A 21,610-nucleotide genomic window follows, 5' to 3' on the forward strand; every position below is an offset into this window, starting at 1 on the left:
GTGCTCGCTTTGGCAGCACATATACTAAAATTGGGACGATACAGAGAAGATTAGCATGGCCACTGCGCAAGGATGACACACAAATTCGTGAAGCGTTCTATATTTTTGAGTTATTTGTAGTGAGGTGGATGGACCTAGAGTCTGTCATACAGAGTGAAGTAAGTCAGAAAGAGAAAAACAAATGCTGTATGCTAACGCATATATATGGAATCTAAAAAAAAAAAAAAAAGGTACTGATGAACCTAGTTGCAGGGCAGGAATAAAGATGTAGACATAGAGAATGGACTTGAGGACACAGGGTGGGAGGAGGAAGCTGGGGCGAAGTGAGAGTAGCATCGACATATATACACTACTGAATGTAAAATATTTAGCTAGTTGGAAGCAGCAGCATAGCACAGGGAGATCAGCTCGGTGTTTGCGATAACCGAGAGGGGTGGGATAGGGAGGATGGGAGGGAGGCTCAAGAGGGAGGGGATATGGGGACATATGTATGCATATGGCTGATTCACTTTGATGTACAACAGAAACTAACACAGTATTGTGAAGCAATTATACTCCAATAAAGATCTATTTTTTAAAAAAACTGGTTAAATGAAAGGACAAGAGAATAAAAAAAAATGGACAGAAGAACTAAATAGACATTCCTCCAAAGAAGATGCACAGATGGCCAATAGGCACATGAAAATATGCTCAACATTGCTAATTATTAGAGAAATGCAAATCAAAACTACAATGAGGTACCACCTCACACCGGTCAGAATAGCCACCATTAAAAATTTACAGGGGACCTCCTTGGTGGTCCAGTGGGTAAGACTCTGAGCTCCCAATGCAGGGGGCCCGGGTTCAGTCTCTGGTCGGGGAACTGATCCTGCAATACATGTTGCAATGAAGATCCCACATGCTGCAACTAAGATGTGGTGCAGCCAAAATAAATAAATTAAATAAATAAATAAATAATTTAAAAAATAAATTTAAAAAGTTACAAATAATAAATGCTGGAGGGCTTCCCTGGTGGTGCAGTGGTTAAGAATCTGCCTACCAACGCAGGGGACATGGGTTTGAGCCCTGGTCAGGGAAGATCCCTCATGCCGTGGAGCAACTAAGCCCATGCCACAACTACTGAATCCTGAGCATCCTAGAGCCCGTGCTCTGCAACAAGAGAAGCCACCACAATGAGAAGCCTGTGCACGGCAACAAAGAGTAGCCCCTGCTCGCCGCAACTAGAGAATGCCTGTGTGCAGCAACAAAAACCCAACGCAGCCAAAAATAAATAAATAAATAAATAAATAAAAAATGCTGGAGAGGGTGAACTATTATATAAAAAACTACTATATATAAAATAGATAAACAACAATGATTTACTGTATAGCACAGGGAAGTACATTCAATATCTTGTAATAAACTATAATGGAAAAGAATATGAAAAAAGAATATATACGCACTGAATCACTTTGATGTACACCAGAAACTAATACAACATTGTAAATCACTATACTTCAATTTAAAAAAAAAGAAGAAAGTGTCTATTTAACATGAAAAAGTAGTAACGAAGGAACTGAGGAATGAAAAAGAAATAAGACATATGAAAAACAAATAGCAAAATGGCAGATAGAAACCCTACCTTATCAGTAATTACATTAAATATAAAAGAGTTAAATTCTCCAATTAAAAGGTAGAGATGGACAGAATGAATAAAAAAGATGATCCAATTACACGCTGTCTACAAGAGACTCACTTTATTTATTTTTTAAAATAAGTTTATTTGTTCTATTTATTTATTTTTAGTTACGTTGGGTCTTCGTTGCTGCACACAGGTTTTCTCTAGTTGTGGTGAGAGGGGCCACTCTTTGTTGCGGTGCACAGGCTTCTCATTGCTGTGGCTTCTCTTGTTGCAGAGCATGGGCTCTAGGCACGTGGGCTCCAGTAGTCGTGGCACACAGGCTTAGTTGTGGCATATGGCATCTTCCCGGACCAGGGCTTGAACCCGTGTCCCCTGCATTGGCAGGCGGATTCTTAACCACTGCGCCACCAGGGAAGCCCCAAGAGACTCACTTTAGATTGTAACATACACCCAATTGCATCAGATAGGAGACCAGGGTCCATACAGAAATAAATTGGAAGCTCAATACACAAAGTTTCAAAGTGACTCTCTACAAAATACTTAGTAACTACAAAGGGGAAAAAAGTAACTGCTTTGTGTAGTGGTTAAGCAGGGACTCATGGGTCAACTCCCAGCCCCACTGCTTTTGAGCTATGTGACCTCAGGCAGTTGCTTGCTCTCTCTGTTTCTCAGTTTCCTCATCTGTAAAGCAGAATAATAACTACCTTCCTCATAGGGCTATTGTGAGAACTGTTAGACCATTAGGAACACACCTGTGGTTAGCAAATCCAGGCTTATTACTTGCTACAGTGAGGGAGAACACACACCAGGGGGAACAGTGGGCACATGCTTAAGTGTTGTTATTACTGAGTATTCATCATTAGAATAGGCAATTTATACCCATTACTAGTGCACTGTATTAAACCTTACAATTACAGTGTGAGGCAGGGTAATTGTCCCATTTCACAGTTGAGGAAACTGAGGCTCTGAGAATGTGAGGCTGAAGGTCCCAGGACTGGATAGGGGTTGGAACAGTGCCTTCTGGCACCAAAGTTGACTGCACAGCTTCTGCCCGATCCTAACTGACCTCTCAGTTGTGTCAGGCGCTTTATCCCTCCCCGGATTTTTCTGAGAGGAAGTGTTATCCCCATCCTGTTCCTCATTCTTCCTGAGTTGAGAAAGAACAGATCTGAGGAAGGGCTACAGAGGGGAATACGTGGGGTTATAAAAACCATAGTCCAGAGAGGAGTTAGAAAGAGGGGCAGAGAGGAAAGGAGGATGGCAGAGATGTGTAACCCCAAGGAGCCGGGTGGCTCCGGTGAGGCTGGACCCCCAGTCTGGGGTGATGGTGGGATGACAGGGCCCCAGTGTCCTGAGGGTGCTGGGGTCTGGCCTTCAGCTTGCAGGGAAGGGGGAGGGTCTGGTCTCCAGCTTGCAGTTCTGAGAGAGGGCTCAGCAGGCTTCCAAGTTCAACTGCATGTGCTCTGTCCTATTCAGAGGAGGAGACATTTGGGGGCCAGAGATTGGCTGAGAGACACCCTGGACTCCTACGCAGTTTGAGGAGCTCACCAGGTACCAGAATGGCTGGTTCAGGAGCAGGCAGCTGGGGAAGGGGGCGGTTAGGGGGCGGGGTGGGACAGGGTCTGCCCCTGAGCCCCAAGCTCTGCCCATCTGCTGGTCCTGCAGGGTGTCTGGCCCGGAACCCTCTGCTTCCCCTACTGCTCTTCATCTCACTGGGTTTCTTCATGCTGCAGCTGACCACCCTGGTTCAAGGTGAGTCAGCATCTGGGGGTTTGGAGTCCTGGGTCCCTTTGGGTTTTCTCTCTGGGATGGTCTTTGCCCTTTTCCACATTCCCCAGACCTACTAGGGCTGGGGCGTTTGGGCTCCGTGTCACCTTCTGTGTGACCATGGGCCAGTTACTCCCCCTCTCTGATCCTGCTTCCTCACGTGAAATGCAGTGCATCCTCCCCTGTGGGGAGCTTAGTTTCCCTGAGACCTTGAAACTGGACTTGGCACCGGGTCAGGTATAGAGTCGGTGCTCATAAAGGGGGAATTCTCTGCTCTGTTGTAGTTTCCAGGATCCAAGTCCTGCAGAGAGATTTGGGGGACCACCACGAGGAGAACAACAGCCTGGATGAGGGGCTGGACGCCGGGTTCCAGAGTCAGAGAGGGGATGGGGCTCCGAGGGAGCATGACCTTGGACCAGCCATCACCACCAGGGGTGAAGGAGAGAGGGCAGGAGTGGGGGAGGGGATTGGAGCCCTGCAAGAGGTCCTGGGGGCTGGCAATGTTGGGCAAGTCACTCTCTAAGCCTCAGTTTTTTCGTTTGTGTCATGGGCTCTTCAGGTCCCTGTGAGATCCATACATAATGTTGTCATGGGGCCCTCTCTGCACCAAGCACACAGTAGGTGCTTAATAATTGAGGTCCTCTCCCTCCAGTTGATGTTGCACAGGGACAGATGCAATCAAACCTGGAGGAGATCCTGCAGCACCTGACCTGGATGAATGCCACCCTGGGTAAGGGTCCCATGCCAAGGTCAAGAGGAAGTCACAGGATTGCGGGTGGGGCTGGGACCCACCTTCTATGGCTGCCCTGAGGAGGGCAGGGCAGAGCTGGAATCTTTCTCATGGATTTCTTGGGGACTGAGCTGACAGCTGAACACAGTGGCTGGCCCTAGGTTCCCAAGATCTGACGCAGGTGTCTGGGGCCTAGGAGCCAAGTGACTTCTCTGTCCCAACCCCATTCCTCCTTCCCAGCTGGCCTGTGCCGTCCCTGTCCTTGGAACTGGGGACTCTTCCAGGGAAGCTGCTACTTATTCTCCTGGACCCAGAGTGACTGGAAATCTGCTGTCTCTGCCTGTCAGGACATTGGGGCCCAGCTGGTGATCATCAAGAGTCCTGAGGAGCAGGTGGGCTGGGCAAGGTTCCCCTTGGGGCTGGGCCAAATGACTGGTCAACAGAGAGCTTTCTGCTGCACTCCTCTGCCCTCTGAGAGATGGAGGTCCACGGGGTAGATGGGGGTGAGAGGTGAGAGGCAGTCAGGGAAGACTTCCTGGAGGAGGAACCATAATGGACTCTGGAAGGTCAAGTGAGAGAAGAACATGTTTGAGAGGAGCCCATGTCTGGACAGAAAAGGAATTCAGAGTACCCTTGAGACCACACATAATGTATGTCAACTGAGACACAAGTTAACACATATCCACACATGTATGTATATTAACACACATCCACAGCCTCCATGCACATGTGAACACATACCACTGGAGTAGGGGCTATAGGCTAGACTGTGAAAGGAACTTCCATGGGAGGCAGGGGACCATGGGAAAGTGGGCAAACATGGGACGCATGGCGTTCAGGGATCTTCCTCCTGATACCCCTCTCCCCTCCCCCACCCCCAGAAATTCCTGAAGATTTGGTATGTCAGATATAATAAACCCACCTGGATTGGCCTCAGTGACCACCACAATGAGGGTTCCTGGAAATGGGTGGACAACAGCCCCCTCCAACTCAGGTGACCTCCCAGTGACAATGGCCCGAGGGTGTGGGCAGGGACTCCCCTCCTTCAAAGCAGGGGTGCTCAGACTCTGGGACTGGAAAGTATCACCTGAGGCGCTTGGTGAAGATGCAGAGTCCTGCCTTCATTCTGGGGGTGGGAGTGGTGGTGGTGGGGACCTCGGATCCTATAAGTCTGGGTAAGGGCCCAAGAATCTGCATTTTAACTTTGCCAGAGCTGATGCTAATGGAGGTGGATTCCAACCCTAACCCACATTTCCAAAACCCTGCCTCCAAACTCCTCACCACCCTCTGGCTGGTACTTGGCAATTTGCCGCCAAAGCCCAGGGACCAGCTCCTCCAAAGGGGGGCCTGGGGGTGGGCTCTGGGTGGAGTAGGGGGCTCAGAGCTCTAATGGGGTTCACAGCTTCTGGAAAAAAGGGGAACCCAACAACCACGAAGATGAGGACTGTGTGGAATTGTACAACGATGGCTGGAATGATGGCAAATGTAGCACACAAAACTCCTGGATCTGTGAGAAGCCCTCAGCTCCCTGCCCAGCCCTCTGAGGGTCACTGCCTCCCCCCCCCGACCCCACCCTGTCTTGGTTCACAGAGATCAGGCGACTGAGACATGCGGTCTGCTGGTTCCTCTCAGGCCCCATCCGTTTCTGGTTTTCCCTTTGGTGAATTCCCATCCCCCTCCTGTACGGAGGTCTTCGAGATCCTGAGGGAGATTCTGAGACCCCCTTATCCTCTAAGACCCATCCCACCATAGGCTATAGACCATCTTTTTTCATCTATTGATGGTCTCAGCCCCCCCTCAGCCCCCCCATGACATCCCCTTAATAAAGTCATACATTGCATTATGTGTCCCACTGAACTTATTTTTGTTCCTTTGCCACTGTTTCAGTTGCTACAGTTTTTTTTTTTCAGTTACTATAGTTTGATAATCTGTTTGATGTACACTAGGACATTGCCTTTTTTCAATATGTTTTTCTCTACTACTGTGTATTTTATTTCCCAGATACAGTTTTGAATCAGTTTGTAATTTTGGTTGGGAATGTACATATATACATATATGTATACATATACAATACATATAGGTATGTATGTGTCTGTCTAGCTATCTATGTGTTCATTGATTCATGAACCAATTATTTATTCAGGTACTTTATTTTTTCAAAACATATTTTATTGAAGTATAGTTGATTTACAATGTTGTGTTAGTTTCCAGCGTACAGGAAAGTGATTTTATACATATATATTTTTTATTCATATTCTTTTCCATTATGGTCTATTACAGGATATTGAATATAGTTCCCTGTGCTATACAGTAGGATTTTGTTTATCCATTCTATGTACAATAATTTGCATCTGCTAACCCCTAACTCCCAATCCATCCTCCCCCACCCTCCCTCCCCTATTTGGGTACTTTAAAAATGTCCTTCAGTAAAGTTTTATGATTTTCTTCATATAAATTTTTTTTCTAAATATTTATTTATTTATTTATTTGGCTGCGCTGGGTCTTAGCTGCAGCACGTGGGATCTAGTTCCCTGACCAGGGATCGAACCCGTGCCCCCTGAAGTGGAAGAAGGGAGCCCTAACCACTGGACCACCAGGGAATTCCCTCCCTCTTCCACATTTAAAAGACCCGGTGATTACATTGGGCCCACCTGAATAATGCAGTCTAATCTCACAATTTTCAGATCAGCTGATTAGGGGCCTCATTTCTACCTGCAACCTTACTTCCTGCTTTTCCATGTAACATAAACTATTCATAAGTCCTGGGGATTAGGACATGGGCATCTTTAGGGGAGATGTTATTCTGTCTACCACGTGTTGTACTTCTTATGGATGTGCTGTACGAGGTAAATCTCAATGAGTTGGTGGGTAATATCCCAACTCTCTCTGCTCTTGACTTAGACAACTCTGAGGCATGTTTCAGAGCTTTTAGAGGTTAGCAAGAGGAATAAGCCACCTGCTCAATAATGCCAATAATGCTTTCTTGGGGTTTCCCTAGTGGCACAGTGGTTAAGAATACGCCTGCCAATGCAGGGAACACGGTTCGATCCCTGGTCCGGGAAGATTCCACATGCCATGGAGCAACTAAGCCCATGTGCCACAACTACTGAGCCTGCGCTCTAGAGCCCGCGAGCCACAACTACTGAAGCCCTCGCGCTCTAGGGCCCGCGTGCTGCAACCACTGAGCCCGTGAGCTGCAACTACTGAAGCCCGCACACCTAGAGCCTGTGCTCCGCAACAAGAGAAGCCACCGCAATGAGAAGCCCACGCACAGCAATGAAGAGTAGCCCCTGCTCGCCGCATCTAGAGAAGGCCCACATGCAGCAACGAAGACCCAATGCAGCCAAAAAATAAATACAAATTAAAAAAAAATAATGCTTTCTTATGGCTTCCTTCCCTTCTCTCCTAACGCCCTCTGAGGATGACACAACAAATCAACCTCTTGTACTGAAATCCTTGTCTTAAGGCCTGCGTCTGGGGGAACTGAACCAAATTCAGGTTGGGCTCATGGGACTCATTTCAAGCAGTGCATCAGAAACACGCCTGGTAAATAGATGGGCTGAGACTAGATTGACCATGTCATTTCCAGACTGGGACATTTAAGAAGGATTGGTGGTCACCTCCCTGCACACTCTTCTCTCCCCTTGCCAACGCGGGAACCCACAATTGCAACTCGGATGTAAGATAGCTTCTCTGATCTGCAACAGTTTTGCAAGAGCGTGTTTTGGCCATGACTGTGTTGTGTTACATTGCTGAGATGCTGGGGTGTATTTGCTATTTGTGGCATAGTGTAGCAGATTCTTATTAACTTGTCCACAGAGGAATTCCAGAACCTCGGCTCCCAGCCATGCACCTGGCATGTAGAGGAGAGAATTCTTCCTAGCTCATTCTATGAAGCTAGCATAATTGATTATTAAAAATAATTCCAGTGAAATAAAAGGGGACAAAGGGGGAAAAAATGGAAACCGTTGAACTGTGTTGAAAACAAAAATGATCCAGGAATCACACTGTCCAAATTCAGTGAATGCTGGAATGGCTTTTCTCAAGAAAAATCCCTCCAGTAATTATTATAATTCCTATTTACCAGCTTGTGTTTGTAAAGACAGAATTAAGAGATCCCCATGATAATTTCCAGCCAAGATGCGGTACCAGCTCCTGCTTGAAGTAAGTGAGAAACTGGACAAAGTATATGAAAGAATTATTTTCAGTCTCTGAAGATAAGTGTAATGCAGTGGTCCTTGAAAGGGGAGAAACAAGGTGAGCCCTACAATTGGCCCAGCTGACTGCCTGGAAGGAGTTTCCAGTTTGCAGTGCAGGGAAGGTAAACCCAAGCAGAGCTCTGAGTTCTCACTGGCTTGAAGAGATAGAGTTGGTAATTCAGGCAGGCTGGAAAGGCTAGAATTCAACGGACAGAGTCCCAAGAAGAGAGAACTGAATAGAGAGAGCTCTAAGAATCTGCAGACGGTCCCCATTCAATCTTTTTTTTTGGTGGAGGGGGCGCTGCATTGGGTCGTCATTGCTGTGCTTGGGCTTTCCCTAGTTGCGGCGAGCGGGGGCTACTCTTCATTGTGGTGCGCGGGCTTCTCATTGTGGTGGCTTCTCTTGTTGCGGAGCACAGACTCTAGGTGCGCGGGCTTCAGTAGTTGTGGCACGCGGACCCTAGAACGCAAGGACTTCAGTAGTTGTGGCTCGTGGGCTCTAGAGCTCAGGTTCAGTAGTTGTGGTGCACGGGCTTAGTTGCTCCGCAGCGTGTGGGATCTTCCCGGACCAGGGACTGAACCCTGTCCCCTGCATTGGCAGGTGGATTCTTAACCACTGTGCCACCAGGGGAGTCCCCCCCCATTCAGTCTTTGGTGGAGTTTTGATTGGTACATGCATGGGGAGAAATTATATGAGGCCAAGAAAAAACCACTCAAGTGCTTTAGAAGGAATGATACCCCAGACTCAACATATGACTGGGAATATCAGAAGCCCACCCTCACAGACCTGTCATATAAGCAAGCAATAGCTTTTGTTGTTCTAAGCTGTTTTGGGATTGTTTGTTACTGCAATGCAACCTAAGCTGACTGATGCATGTTCCTGGGTGTACCAGCCCCCACACATCCAATGCCCAGCATCTGAGACACTTGGCCACCTAAAGACTTTTCCTGACCATCAGAGTCCTCCCTACCCACGTACAAGGCAGCCAGGAATGCCCAGGAATGATGATGCCACCACATCTCCAATGACTGATCAGAGTTAATGGTTAAATACTCCAGCTCACTTATCCTTCTGGAAGGAGGACTCTGAGGCAAAGTTTTCAGCCTCAGTTGCCCACCATCATTAGTTCCTTATTAACATCCTCATTATTGGTTCCCTTCCCTTCCATTTCTCACATCCCCACTGCCTTTGTCATGCTTCCCAGGGTCATGTCCCAAATAAATTACACCTGAGTCTCTACCTTGGAGCTCAGCTGGTGGAGAAACCACTAAAGGCACAAACTCAATAGAAACTTTGCATTGAGATAAAAGTTATGGGTTAAAGAAGTGCTGGATGCATTTATTTATTTTATTCTGTACTTTGAAATGATTTTAAGGCTTACAAGAGAAGTTGGGGAAAAGACACAAGTTCCTAAATACTCTTCATCCACCTTCCTCCAGGGTTAACATCTTATGGACCACAGTATAATGATCAAATCCGGGAACATCACATTGATACACTATTATTAACCCAACTACAGACCTTATTCGGTCCTTTTCCTGACTCAGGATGTCACATAGCATTTAATTGTCATTCTTTAGTTTCCTCCAATCTGTGAGGGTTTAGTCTTGTCCTGTCTTTCATGCTCTTGACATTTTTGATGAGTGCTGGTCAATTTTTCTGTAGACTGTCCCTCAGATTGAGTTTATCTGGTGTGTTTTTTTTTTTCTCCTGATTAGATTGAGGTTATCCTTTTTGGCAAAAATACCACAGAAGTGGTGTTGCATACTTCCCAGTGCCTCATCTCAAAGGTTACGTAATGTTGCTATGTCTATTATTGTTGGCATTAACCGCAGTTATCTGGTTAAGGTGGTGCCCACCAGCTTACTCCATTGCAAAGTGAGTCTTTTCCTCTTTGTAATGAATAAATATCTTGCGAGGAGATAACGTTGGGAGTTAGAAAATATTCCATTTCTCATCAAACTTTTATCCACTAATTTTGGTATCTTGTGGTTTAGGTGTGCTTTTGATATTGCTGTGTCCATTGTTCTAGGTCTTCTTGGGAGACAGAGCTCGGAAACACATGCGTGTGTACAAATAGGCATACATAGACATACTATATGTCTGTATTTCTGTATCTACTTATCTGGACACATATATTAAAAACCATAAGTTCATACTGATACCCTACTTGTAGTCCAACATCACAGAGTTCATTCTGGTCTTCCTCCTCCCCCACCTCTTTTATTTTGGCTTCACCACACAGCTTGTGGGATCTTAGTTCCCTGACCAGGGATCGAACCCATGACCCCTGCAGTGGAAGCTCAGAGTCTTAACCACTGGACTGCCAGGGAAGTCCCTAGCTTTTCCCCTTTCCTTATTTGTAACACCTTTTCTCCAACAGTGAGAAATGTGGTTCTCATTAACCACAATATATTTGCTTATTTGTTCAGCCAGAGAATACACAGGAAGGAGTTTCAGAATTTCTTTATTCTTCTGCAAAAAAAAAAAAATATATTTTTATTATTTATTTATTTATTTATTTAATATTTATTTTTGGCTGTGTTGGGTCTTCGTCTCTGTGCGAGGGCTTTCTCTAGTTGCGGCAAGTGGGGGCCACTCTTCATCACGGTGTGCAGGCCTCTCACTATCACGGCCTCTCTTGTTGCGGACCACAGGCTCCAGACGCGCAGGCTCAGTAGTTGTGGCGCACAGGCCCAGTTGCTCCGCGGCATGTGGGATCTTCCCAGACCAGGGCTCGAACCCGTGTCCCCTGCATTGGCAGGCAGATTCTCAACCACTGCGCCACCAGGGAAGCCCTATTTTTATTTTTTATACAATTTTTCTGGTAACGTCTTTAGTGTTTTCTGTGTATGGTATCATGTCATCCGCAAACAGTGACAGTTTTACTATGTCTTTTCCAATTTGGATTCCTTTCATTTCTTTTTCTTCTCTGATTGCTGTGGCTAGGACTTCCAAAACTATGTTGAATAAAAGTGACAAGAGTGGACATCCTTGTCTTGTTCCTGATCTTAGAGGAAATGCTTTCAGCTTTTCACCATTGAGTATGATGTTAGCTGTGGATTTGTATTTTTTATACAAATTTTAATGGTTACTTCCCATTGATAATTATTACAAAATATTAGATATTTTCCCTGTGTTGTACAATATATCCCTGTACCTATCTTACATCCAATAGTTTGTACCTCCCACTCCCCCACACTTATAGTGCCCCTCCCCTTCCTCTCCCCACTGGTAACCACTAGTTCTCTATATTGTGAGTCTGTTTCTTTTTTTGTTGTATTCACTAATTTGCTGTATTTTTTAGATTCCACATATAAGTGATATCATAGAGTGTTTGTCTTTCTCGGTCTGACTTATTTCACTTAGCATAATGCCCTCCAAGTCCATCCACGTAGCTGCAAATGGCAAAATTTCATTCTTTTTTTATGGTTGAGTAGTATTCCATTGTGTGTGTGTACATATGTATATATATATATATGTATATATATATGGCACATCTTCTTTATCCATTCATCTTTTGATGGACACCTAGGTTGTTTCCATGTCTTGGCAATTGTAAATAATACTGCTATGAACATTGGGGTGCATATATCTTTTTGAATCAATGTTTTTGTTTTTTTCAGATAAATACCCAGGAGTGGAATTGCTGGGCCATATCACAATTCTATTTTTAGTTTTTTGAGAAACCTCCGGACTGTTTTCCACAGTGGCTGCACCAATTTACAAATTTCTAATTCATGCCTCTATGAGAAAAAAATCATCCCATTGTTGGATGAAGGGAATCCTCTCAGAGATTCTTCAAGAAAGGCTAGTGGGTACAGAGTTCCTTATTTCTTGTACGTATTTGAAGGACAGCTGGGCTGGATATCGAATCCTTGGTTCACACTTTCATTCATTGAGTTCTTTTTTTTAATGCTCCTCCATTGTTGTCTTGCTTTGAACATTAGTTTTGAAAAGTCTGATACCAATCTAATTCTTATGACTTTGTAAATTATTTGATCTGGAAGGCTTAAGGATTTTATCTTAATCTTTGAAATCAAATAGCCTGACTGGAATATGTCTCAGAGTTGACCATCTGGGTTAATTTTCCCAAGTACCTGGCCAGCCCTCTCAGTGTGTAATTTCAGGTGATTTTCTATTTCTGGAAAGTTTTTGGATTATGATTTTAAATATCAGCTCTGTTTTCTTGTTTTGTTTTCCTTCTTCAAGGACCACAATAATGCATGTATTACTCCTTCAGTGTCTGAAATTCCATTTCTGTTCATTTCCCTTTGATGCCTTTTCACTTCTTTCTTCATGTCATTGTCACTTTCTTTTCTTTGCTTTACTTTCTGGTTTTTTTGGGCCGTGCCATGCAGCATACAGGATCTTAGTTCCCTGACCAGGGATTGAATCTGTGTCCCCTGCATTGGGAGTGTGGAGTCTTAACCACTGGACCACCAGGGAAGTCCCCATTGTCACTTTCTTAGTTGTTTTTCTGCTTTTATCCAATGCCCTTTATTACACTTTCATTTGAGTTTATTCTCTCTTGGGTACCTTATAATATATTCTGCATTTCTGAAATAATTTTTTCTTTTTCTTCCACTTATTTCCTGAGTTGATTCAAATCTCTCTTCATCTACCCCTGTTCTTCTTTTCTGCCCACATCAGTACTTGGTTCTTTAGTTTTTGAATTTTTGATGTAAGATGATTTTTCATATCCTCAAATGCTTGTTTGATTATATTTAATTCTCTTTAAAGTGTTGACTTACGGTTTTCTTTTACTTCCTGATTCCTTTTCTGGGGGACTTTTTCCTCAGCTGATTTGTGTGAATTTTCATCTTGTGAATCTTTTAAATTACTCTCTCTGAATTTACTATTTTCCTTTTGTTCATATGTGTCATGTATTGGGGATGTTTTATGAGATAGGCAGCTCAATGTTACCTGCTTATGTCAATGCAGCAAAATCGACTTACTTTAGTGGATTTTGTTTTGGTTTGTTTTGTTGGTGGCAGGAATAGGTGGCGAGACCTGCAATTTAAAAAAAATTTTTATTAGAGTATAGTTGGTTTACAATGTTCTGTTAGTTTCTGCTGTACAGCAAAGTGAATCAGTTATACATATACATATATCCAGTCTTTTTCAATTCTTTTCCCATATAGGTCATTACAGAGTATTGAGTAGAGTTCCCTGTACTATACAGTAGGTCCTTATTAGTTATCTATTTTATATATAATAGTGTGTATATGCCAATCCCAATCTACCAGTTTATCCCTCCCCCTGACCCTGCTTCCCCCTGTGGTAACCATAAGTTTGTCTTCTACATCTGTGATTCTATTTCTGTTTTGTAAATAAGTTCATTTGTACCATTTTTTTTATTCCACCCATAAGTGATATATGATATTTGTCTTTTTCTGACTTCACTCAGTTTGACAATCTCTAGGTCCATCCATGTTGCTGCAAATGGTGTTATTTCATTCTTTTTTATGGCTGAGTAATATTCTATTGCATATATGTACCACATCTTCTTTATCCATTCATCTGTTGATAGACATATAGGTTGTTTCCATGTCCTGGCTATTGTAAACTGTGCTGCTATGAACATTGGGGTGCATGTGTCCTTTCAAATTATGGTTTTCTCTGGATATATGCCCAGGAGTGGGATTGCTGGATCATATGGTAGCTCTATGTTTAGTTTTTTAAGGAACCTCCATGCGGTTCTCCATAATGGTTGTACCAATTTACATTCCCACAAACAGTGCATGAGGGTTCCCTTTTCTCCACACCCTCTCCAGCATTTACTGTTTGTAGACTTTTTGATGATGGCCATTCTGACTGGTGTAAGGTGATACCTCATTGTAGTTTTGATTTGCATTTCTCTAATAATTAGTGACGTTGAGCATCTTTTCATGCACCTCTTGGCCATCTATATGTCTTCTTTGGAGAAATGTCTATTTAGATCTTCCACCCATTTTTTGATTAGGTTGTTTTAATTAATTAATTAATTAATTATTGTCTGCTTTGGGTCTTCGTTGCTGCACATGGGCTTTCTCTAGTTCCGGTGAGTGGGGGCTACTCTTTGTTGTGGTTCACGGGTTTCTCATTGCAGTGGCTTCTTTTGTTGTGGAGCATAGGCTCTAGGCATGCAGGCTCAGTAGTTGTGGCGCATGGGGTTAGTTGCTCTGAGGCATGTGGGATCTTCCAGACCAGGGCTCGAACCCGTGTCCCCTGAATTGGCAGGCAGATTCTTAACTGCTGCACCACCAGGGAAGACCCTGTTTGTTTGTTTTTGATATTGAGCTGCATGAACTGTTTGTATATTTTAGAGATTAATCCCTTGTCGGTTGATTCATTTGCAAATAAATATTTTCTCCCGTTCTGTGAGTTGTCTTTCTGTTTTGTTTATTGTTTCCTTTGCTGTGTAAAAGCTTTTAAGTTTAATTAGGTCCCATTTGTTTACTTTTTTTTTTTTTTTGGGGTTTTTTTTTTTCTTATGGATTTAATTAATTAATTAATTTATTTATTTTTGGCTGTGTTGGGTCTTCGTTTCTGTGCGAGGGCTTTCTCTAGTTGTGGCAAGTGGGGGCCACTCTTCATCGCGGTGCACGGGCCTCTCACTATCGCGGCCTCTCTTGTTGCGGAGCACAGGCTCCAGACGCGCAGGCTCAGTAGTTGTGGCTCACGGGCTTAGTTGCTCCGCGGCATGTGGGATCTTCCCAGACCAGGGCTCGAACCCGTGTCCCCTGCATTGGCAGGCAGATTCTCAACCACTGCGCCACCAGGGAAGCCCCCATTTGTTTACTTTTGTTTTTATTTTCATTACTCTAGGTGGGAGACCTACAATTTTGTCTTGAAGGCCCTACATTTCCCCCCTTTGCTTCTGTTCCTTTTTTGCTTCTGTTCTTCTTCAGAAGAAACCAACCCTGCTGACACCTTGATCTTGGACTTCCAGCCTCCAGATCCAAAAAAATTAATTTCTGTTGTTTAAGCCCCCCAGTGTGTGGTACTTTGTTATGGCAGCCTGAACAAACTAATACAAATGAAACAGGAGGGAAGGGGACAGGGCACAACCTTTAAAGGAATGACATAGCCCGAGGACACGACATAAACTGATTAGAACCAAATAGGTCCAAGATGGCAGATGAGTCAACTTCCACTAGACCTTGAGCTTCAGTATACGCTCATTGTAACACATCAGTAAGCTAAATGACAAACCCACAGGCGTCATGACAGTTCCAAGGCCGACCATAAAGGTCAAAAAGTGGGCGGTGGCCCAATTTCTGGAAATCCCCACCCCTTCCCCAAAATAGCTGGAATTCTCCTCCCATTCATTAGCCTTTGAAATTACCCACCTCTACAAAAACTGACAACCCCATACCCTGGCGCCACTCTCGCACTCTGAGATGATCCACGCTCTGTCTGTGGAGAGTGTTTCTCTCTAAATAAATCCACTTCCTACCTATCATTTTGTCTCACTGAATTCTTTCTGCGATGAGACATCAAGAACCTGAACTTCATTAAGTCCTGAGACCAGGTGTGTGCTCTCAGTTAAATGACTGTGGGTTCAAGTCCCAATCTGGGTTTGGGCTGGGTTCGAGTCCCAGCGTGAGGGTTCAAATCCCAATATGAGTTACAGGGTTTCACAATGACTAAATATAGTGTGGGATCCTGGATGCAATCCTATAACAGAAAAAGGACACTGGTGGAAAAACATGAAATCTAATGAAGCCTGGAGTTTAGTTAATAGTATTGTACCGGTAAGAATTTTCTCGCTGTGACAAATGTATGATGGTAACGTAAGACGTTATTGACAGAGGAAGCTGGGTAAAGGGTACACCAAACTCTCTGTATTGTGGTAGCAACTCATCTGTGATTCTAAAATTATTTCCAAATTAAGTTTCTTTAAAAAGACTCAAAAAAATCTATTTAAGATTCTACTTACATGAAGTACTTAGAAGAGTCCAATTCATAGAGACAGGAAGTAGAATGGTGATTGTCAGGGGCTGGAGGAGGGGGATGGAAAGTGAGTGTTTCATGGGGACAGAGTTTCTGTTGGGGATGATGGAAAATTTCTGGAGGTGGATGGTGGGGATGGTTGCACGACAATGTGAATGTACTTAATGCCACTGAACTGTTCATTTAAAAATGGTTAAAATGACAACATTGTGAATCAACTCTACTTCAGTTTTTTTTTAAAATTAATTAATTAATTAATTAATTTATGGCTGTGTTGGGTCTTCGTTTCTGTGCGAGGGCTTTCCCTAGTTGCGGCAAGTGGGGACCACTCTTCATCGTGGTGCACGGGCCTCTCACTATCGTGGCCTCTCTTGTTGCGGAGCACAGGCTCCAGACGCGCAGGCTCAGCAGTTGTGGTGCACGGGCTTAGTTGCTCTGTGGTATGTGGGATCTTCCCAGACCAGGGCTCGAACCCGTGTCCCCTGCACTGGCAGGCAGATTCTCAACCACCGCGCCACCAGGGAAGCCCTCTACTTCAGTTTTTAAAAAATAAATAAAACGGTTAAAATGGTAGATTTTTATGTCATGCATATTTTACCACAATAAAACAATTTTATCAAAAAATCTATTTAGGATTTTAATTGGGCTAGCATTGAATTTATAAATTCATTTAGGGAGAATTAAACTCTTTAAAATACTGAGTGTTCTTCTGGGGAACTCACTTTTTGTCTTGATTTGTTCAGACACATTCTTAGGAGAATAACAGCTTTATTCATAGTCTTGTTATGATTATTCTTTAACTTTCAAGGGATTTTCGTATATTAGGTAGAGGATTTGTTTCTTATTTTCCAATGTTCACTGCTAGAACATAGAAACTTGTTCCCTTGTACGTTAATCTTGGTGAGTCCTCTAATTAGTCCAGAAGTTAAGTCCCTATGACTTTCTGGAAATATGATCACTGTTAACATTCACTTTTCCTTTCCAATATTTTTAGGTCTTATTTACTATTGCACTGGGAAAATAGCAAGATGGGCATCCTTATTTTGTTCTTGATTTTACCAAAAATGTTTTTCATAATTCACAAGTAAGACATTTCTGTGGGTTCCTGGAAATTGCCACTTATCAAATGAAGGAAGTTCTATCCTGTTCTTTGTTTACTTCAGCATTTGTTTTCTTGTGTTCATCTTTTTTTTCTAATGAGGAATGAGTGTTAAATAGATATATTTCATAATTGCAATGTGGAGGGGACAAAAATAAATTGTGGAAGGATGTAGATCACATGGTACTTTTTTTTGTTTTTGTTTTTTATAAATTTATTTATTTATTTATTTTTGGCTGTGTTGGGTCTTCGTTTCTGTGCGAGGGCTTTCTCCAGTTGCCGCGAGCGGGGGCCACTCTTCATCGCGGTGCGCAGGCCTCTCACTATCGCGGCCTCTGTTGTTGCGGAGCACAGGCTCCAGTCGCGCAGGCTCAGTAGTTGTGGCTCACGGGCCTAGTTGCTCCGCGGCATGTGGGATCTTCCCAGACCAGGGCTCGAACCAGTGTCCCCTGCATTGGCAGGCGGATTCTTAACCACTGCGCCACCAGGGAAGCCCCATGGTACCGTTTAGGTAAAGCTTCCAGATGTGCAAAACAACTCCATATATTGTCTAAATGCACACATAATTCAGATAGGTTTTAATAGAATAAACACCGAGTTCGGGAGGGCATTTTCCTTGGGAAAGGAAGGAGAGAAATAAGACCAGAGGGGGCACATGGGGCTATCAGCTATAATTTATTTACTTTTAAGAAGATCTCAAAAACACGAAGAAGTCAAAACCTGATAAAGCTGAGTGAAAGGCATGCGGGTTTTCATGTTTTTCTCTGGCATACCTTTGTGCGTGCTTAATAAATAAAGCACTCCCAAAGCAAAACCAAAACTAACAGCAGCAACCAAAGCATAAGATACCCTTTGCACTGAGCTGGGTTCCCTGGTGACTAGTGAGCTTCCTGTCTCTGGAGAGAATGGAAATCACAGAGTGGTCTTGGCCTTGGGACTGAATCCCGTGACTTTCACCTTCCTTCCATACTAGTCCAAACCCCTTGTCTGCACGATTCAAGTCCTTGTATGATCTGGCCCCAGCTGGCACCCCAGCCTCAGACTACTGCCCCTGAATTAGTCTCAGCTTCTCTGAAGAGTCCTAGGCCCTCTCTCCTCCCAATCTTTGCAAGCGTTAATATCATGCTAGGAACACTCTTTCATCCTCCAGAATAATTCTGGCTTTTTTCTCCAGGCATCACCTCCTCCCGGAAGTCCTCCAGGATCCTCCAGGCTGAGTCAGATGCCTCTAGGGGTCCTCATAGTCCCCTGTGCCTCCCAGACTCATCACATGGTTTTAAAGTCCCTGGTCAGGTGACCTAAATGGGAAGGAAATCCAAAAATGAGGGGATATATGCATACGTGTAGCGGATTCACTTTGTTGTACAGTAGAGACTAACACAATATTGTAAAGCAACTATACTCCAATAAAAATTAATTTAAAATTCATTTATAAAAAAAATGGCATTCTAAAGTCCCTGGTCACATGTTTCCTACCTCCCTGCTCCCTGCCCCCCCGCCCCCGCCATGGGTCTCCCTTCCCTGGAGTGGGCCAGGGCTAAAGGTTAGAGGGGTGTGGCCAGGCTTGTGCCTGGGACCTCCCTTTCCCTTTAATTTCCCCTGTGACAAATTCTGGGCACAAGACAGGGAGTGGACAGCCTTCTGGTTGCCTGGCAACACTGGACATCTCCCCTGACCTCCCCAAGGCAGCTTCAGCTACAAGTATATACAAGAGAGACCCATGTTCCTGCCTCCTTGCCTTTGCCTTGGCTGTGCCCTCTGCCTGGTAGACCCTTCCTTTTTCTGTCAACAGTGCACAAGTCCTTGATGGCCCAGTTCCCGCGCTACCTCTTTCAGAAAACCTCTTCTCATGCCCCCAAACAAATTCATTGTTTCTCCTCCATAAGGGCTGATGAATCCTTTCCATCTAGATCCTTTCCTAAGAACATATTCTGGTGAGATTGTGCAACGCTTGTGGATTTTTTTTTTTTCTTCCATTTCCTCCCACTGAGCCCTCATCCCTCCTGAGTACTGCTGTCCTGGAGAGCCCCAGGAGGAGGGTGTGCCCTCCATGAAGGTCCTGCCCCACTGTAACCTCCTGCTGGTAAGGCAGCTGTCAGCCCCTGTTGATTCAGGTTCCATTTCTGATGACAAAAGCAAGATGGATCTTGTGTCCCGGAACCAGAGGACTTTTAGGAAGAGGAGCGGGACCCTCCCATTTTGTGGGCAATAACCTTCCTCAGCCCTGCATTGGTCTCTGAGTACTGCTGACTTTTAATGTCTAACCATTCTTCCCCACTCTGTACTACAGGCAGCCTCTCTGACTGAGGCAGGAGATAGATGGGCTCCAGATTAGGTATTTACAACTGGCTTCCTGTTTGCACTTTGAGATGGAAATAACAACAGAAACAGGATAAATAGCCAGGCTTTGTCCCCTGAGGACACTTTAAGATAACAGTCACGGCAGGAACAAAGAGGGGCTAAACCCTGCTTGAGGAAAAGATCAAGAGGTCATATATGTCCCATCCTTGGGGCAAGGGAGACACTGCACCTGTGCAGAAAGGCTTCTTGGGGGTCAAAAAAGAGGGGGCACCACCCCATGATAGGTGATGCCAAGGCCCCCCCATAGGCCTCTGGGCTGGAATTCATCTTGGAAAAAAGTTGTGCACGCATGCTGGGGAGGGTCCTAGGGCAGGTGAGGTGTGGAAAAAGAAACCAGATAATTGGCCAGAGGTAAACAGAGACCCGGAAGAACTGCCCTATATGAATGATGGAACAGCTTCTTTACTGCACTTCTCTTCATTAGGGAGGACGCCCACACCCTTTTCTCTACAGGTGTGTATCTCTGCCTTGCTTCTGTCTTAGCTAAACAAACTGTCTCTCTATGTGCTCTCCCACTTGTGCTGTGCTGTGTCTCTAATAATAAACTTTGTGCCTGTTTTTACAGTTTTTGCCTCCTTGAGAAATGCATTTTTCAGTGGGAGTAAGAGCCAGGGGAAATTTGCTTCTAGTCTCTAGCCCTTGCTGGCCTAGTGGCTAGGAGTCCTGGTTTTCATCCAGGCTACCCAGGTTCAATTCCTGGGCAGGGAACTAAGATCTCACTTCAAGCCACCGCTCACTGCTGCTGCCTCTTCAAGATCATGATGTGGGCGATACACATGCTTACACACTTGGTGTGATTGTGTGTGTAAGTTACAGAAATGTCCCGGCGCTATGCATCTCAAGTGGTTTCTGCTTCTTGCCATCCTAGGTTACTGGGATCTAGACCACGGCTGCTTCTGCAACTAGTTTATTACTCATTTGTTTCAGAGTGCGTGCCCACCAAGTTTTAATTATTCACTAGGGAAGTTCTATAAATTAATAAGAAAAAAGAAAAAGAAAAAGAAAAAGATGGGTAAAAGGGTACAATTTATAGAAAATCAAACCAGAAGAGTGAATCAACATATACTGATACTCAAAATCTCCAGGAGTCAGGGAACACAATCAAAAACCACAATGAGATTCAGTGAGAAGGAGCAAAACGAATTAAAACATAAACAGTGATAAAGACGTAAAGACTCTTTTTTAACTAAGGGGGAGAAAAGAGAGAGAGAGAGAAGGTGGGGAAGGGGGGGATAACGAGGGATTGAAAATGAAGCCACTAAGGATTTCACTTGACAAATCAGGTTTTTTAATAGAATTTTAATTTTTTAAATAAATTTATTGTATTTATTTATTTTTGGCTGCGTTGGGTCTTTGTTGCTGCGCGCGGGCTTTCTCTAGTTGTGGCGAGCAGGGGCTACTCTTCGTTGAGGTGCGCGGGCTTCTCACTGCGGTGGCTTCTCTTGTTGCGGAGCATGGGCTCTAGGCACGCGGGCTCTAGGCACGCGGGCTCAGTAGTTGTGGCTTGTGGGCTCTAGAGCACAGGCTCAGTAGTTGTGGCGCAAGGGCTCAGTTGCTCCGCAGCATGTGGGATCTTCCCGGACCAGGGCTCGAACCCGTGTCCCCTGCATTGGCAGGTGGATTCTTAACCCCCAGGGAAGTCCCTGTGAGTCTGTTTCTAAGAAATCCTTTCTACCGGATATTTTCCCCAAAGTTTGGCTTTGCAAATACTTAGATTTAGATCCAGCTGGGCTGGGGTTGATTGTCTTATTTGCCATGACATGGCCTTCAACAGCGGATGGCACATAGTAGGAACTCAAGAAATATTTGTTAAATGAATGCATAAGAGGCCATAGTAGGCAGTCATTAAATATCTGTTCAATGAATTTGTGTGAAACTTAAGATGAGGAGTTCC

At 44.4% G+C, this 21,610-nt stretch overlaps 1 protein-coding gene and 1 non-coding gene across 2 annotated transcripts; both read left to right on the forward strand.

The window, feature by feature from the left end:
- Positions 1-107, forward strand: LOC118893770. The gene has a single exon (XR_005019610.1). It is a non-coding gene; the product is annotated as a U6 spliceosomal RNA (small nuclear RNA).
- Positions 108-2,781: 2,674 nt separating this feature from the next.
- CD209 (CD209 molecule) lies at positions 2,782-5,958 on the forward strand. Its single transcript, XM_036847919.1, has 8 exons — positions 2,782-2,918; positions 3,098-3,172; positions 3,287-3,373; positions 3,673-3,822; positions 4,041-4,118; positions 4,359-4,510; positions 5,000-5,112; positions 5,521-5,958. The coding sequence occupies exons 1-8, from the start codon at positions 2,879-2,881 to the stop codon at positions 5,660-5,662; spliced, it is 837 nt and encodes a 278-aa protein (XP_036703814.1). The 5' UTR covers positions 2,782-2,878; the 3' UTR covers positions 5,663-5,958.
- Positions 5,959-21,610: the final 15,652 nt, after the last annotated feature.

Source organism: Balaenoptera musculus, chromosome 3 (genome assembly GCF_009873245.2).
Source record: "Balaenoptera musculus isolate JJ_BM4_2016_0621 chromosome 3, mBalMus1.pri.v3, whole genome shotgun sequence".
Classification (NCBI taxonomy): domain Eukaryota; kingdom Metazoa; phylum Chordata; class Mammalia; order Artiodactyla; family Balaenopteridae; genus Balaenoptera; species Balaenoptera musculus.

Excerpts from the sequence above, each read along its gene's own strand:
- CD209 (XM_036847919.1), top strand. The coding sequence starts at position 2,879 with ATGGCAGAGATGTGTAACCCCAAGGAGCCGGGTGGCTCCG. Across the intron at positions 4,119-4,358 it reads CTGGATGAATGCCACCCTGG|CTGGCCTGTGCCGTCCCTGT; the intron begins GTAAGGGTCCCA and ends CCTCCTTCCCAG. Across the intron at positions 5,113-5,520 it reads AACAGCCCCCTCCAACTCAG|CTTCTGGAAAAAAGGGGAAC; the intron begins GTGACCTCCCAG and ends TGGGGTTCACAG.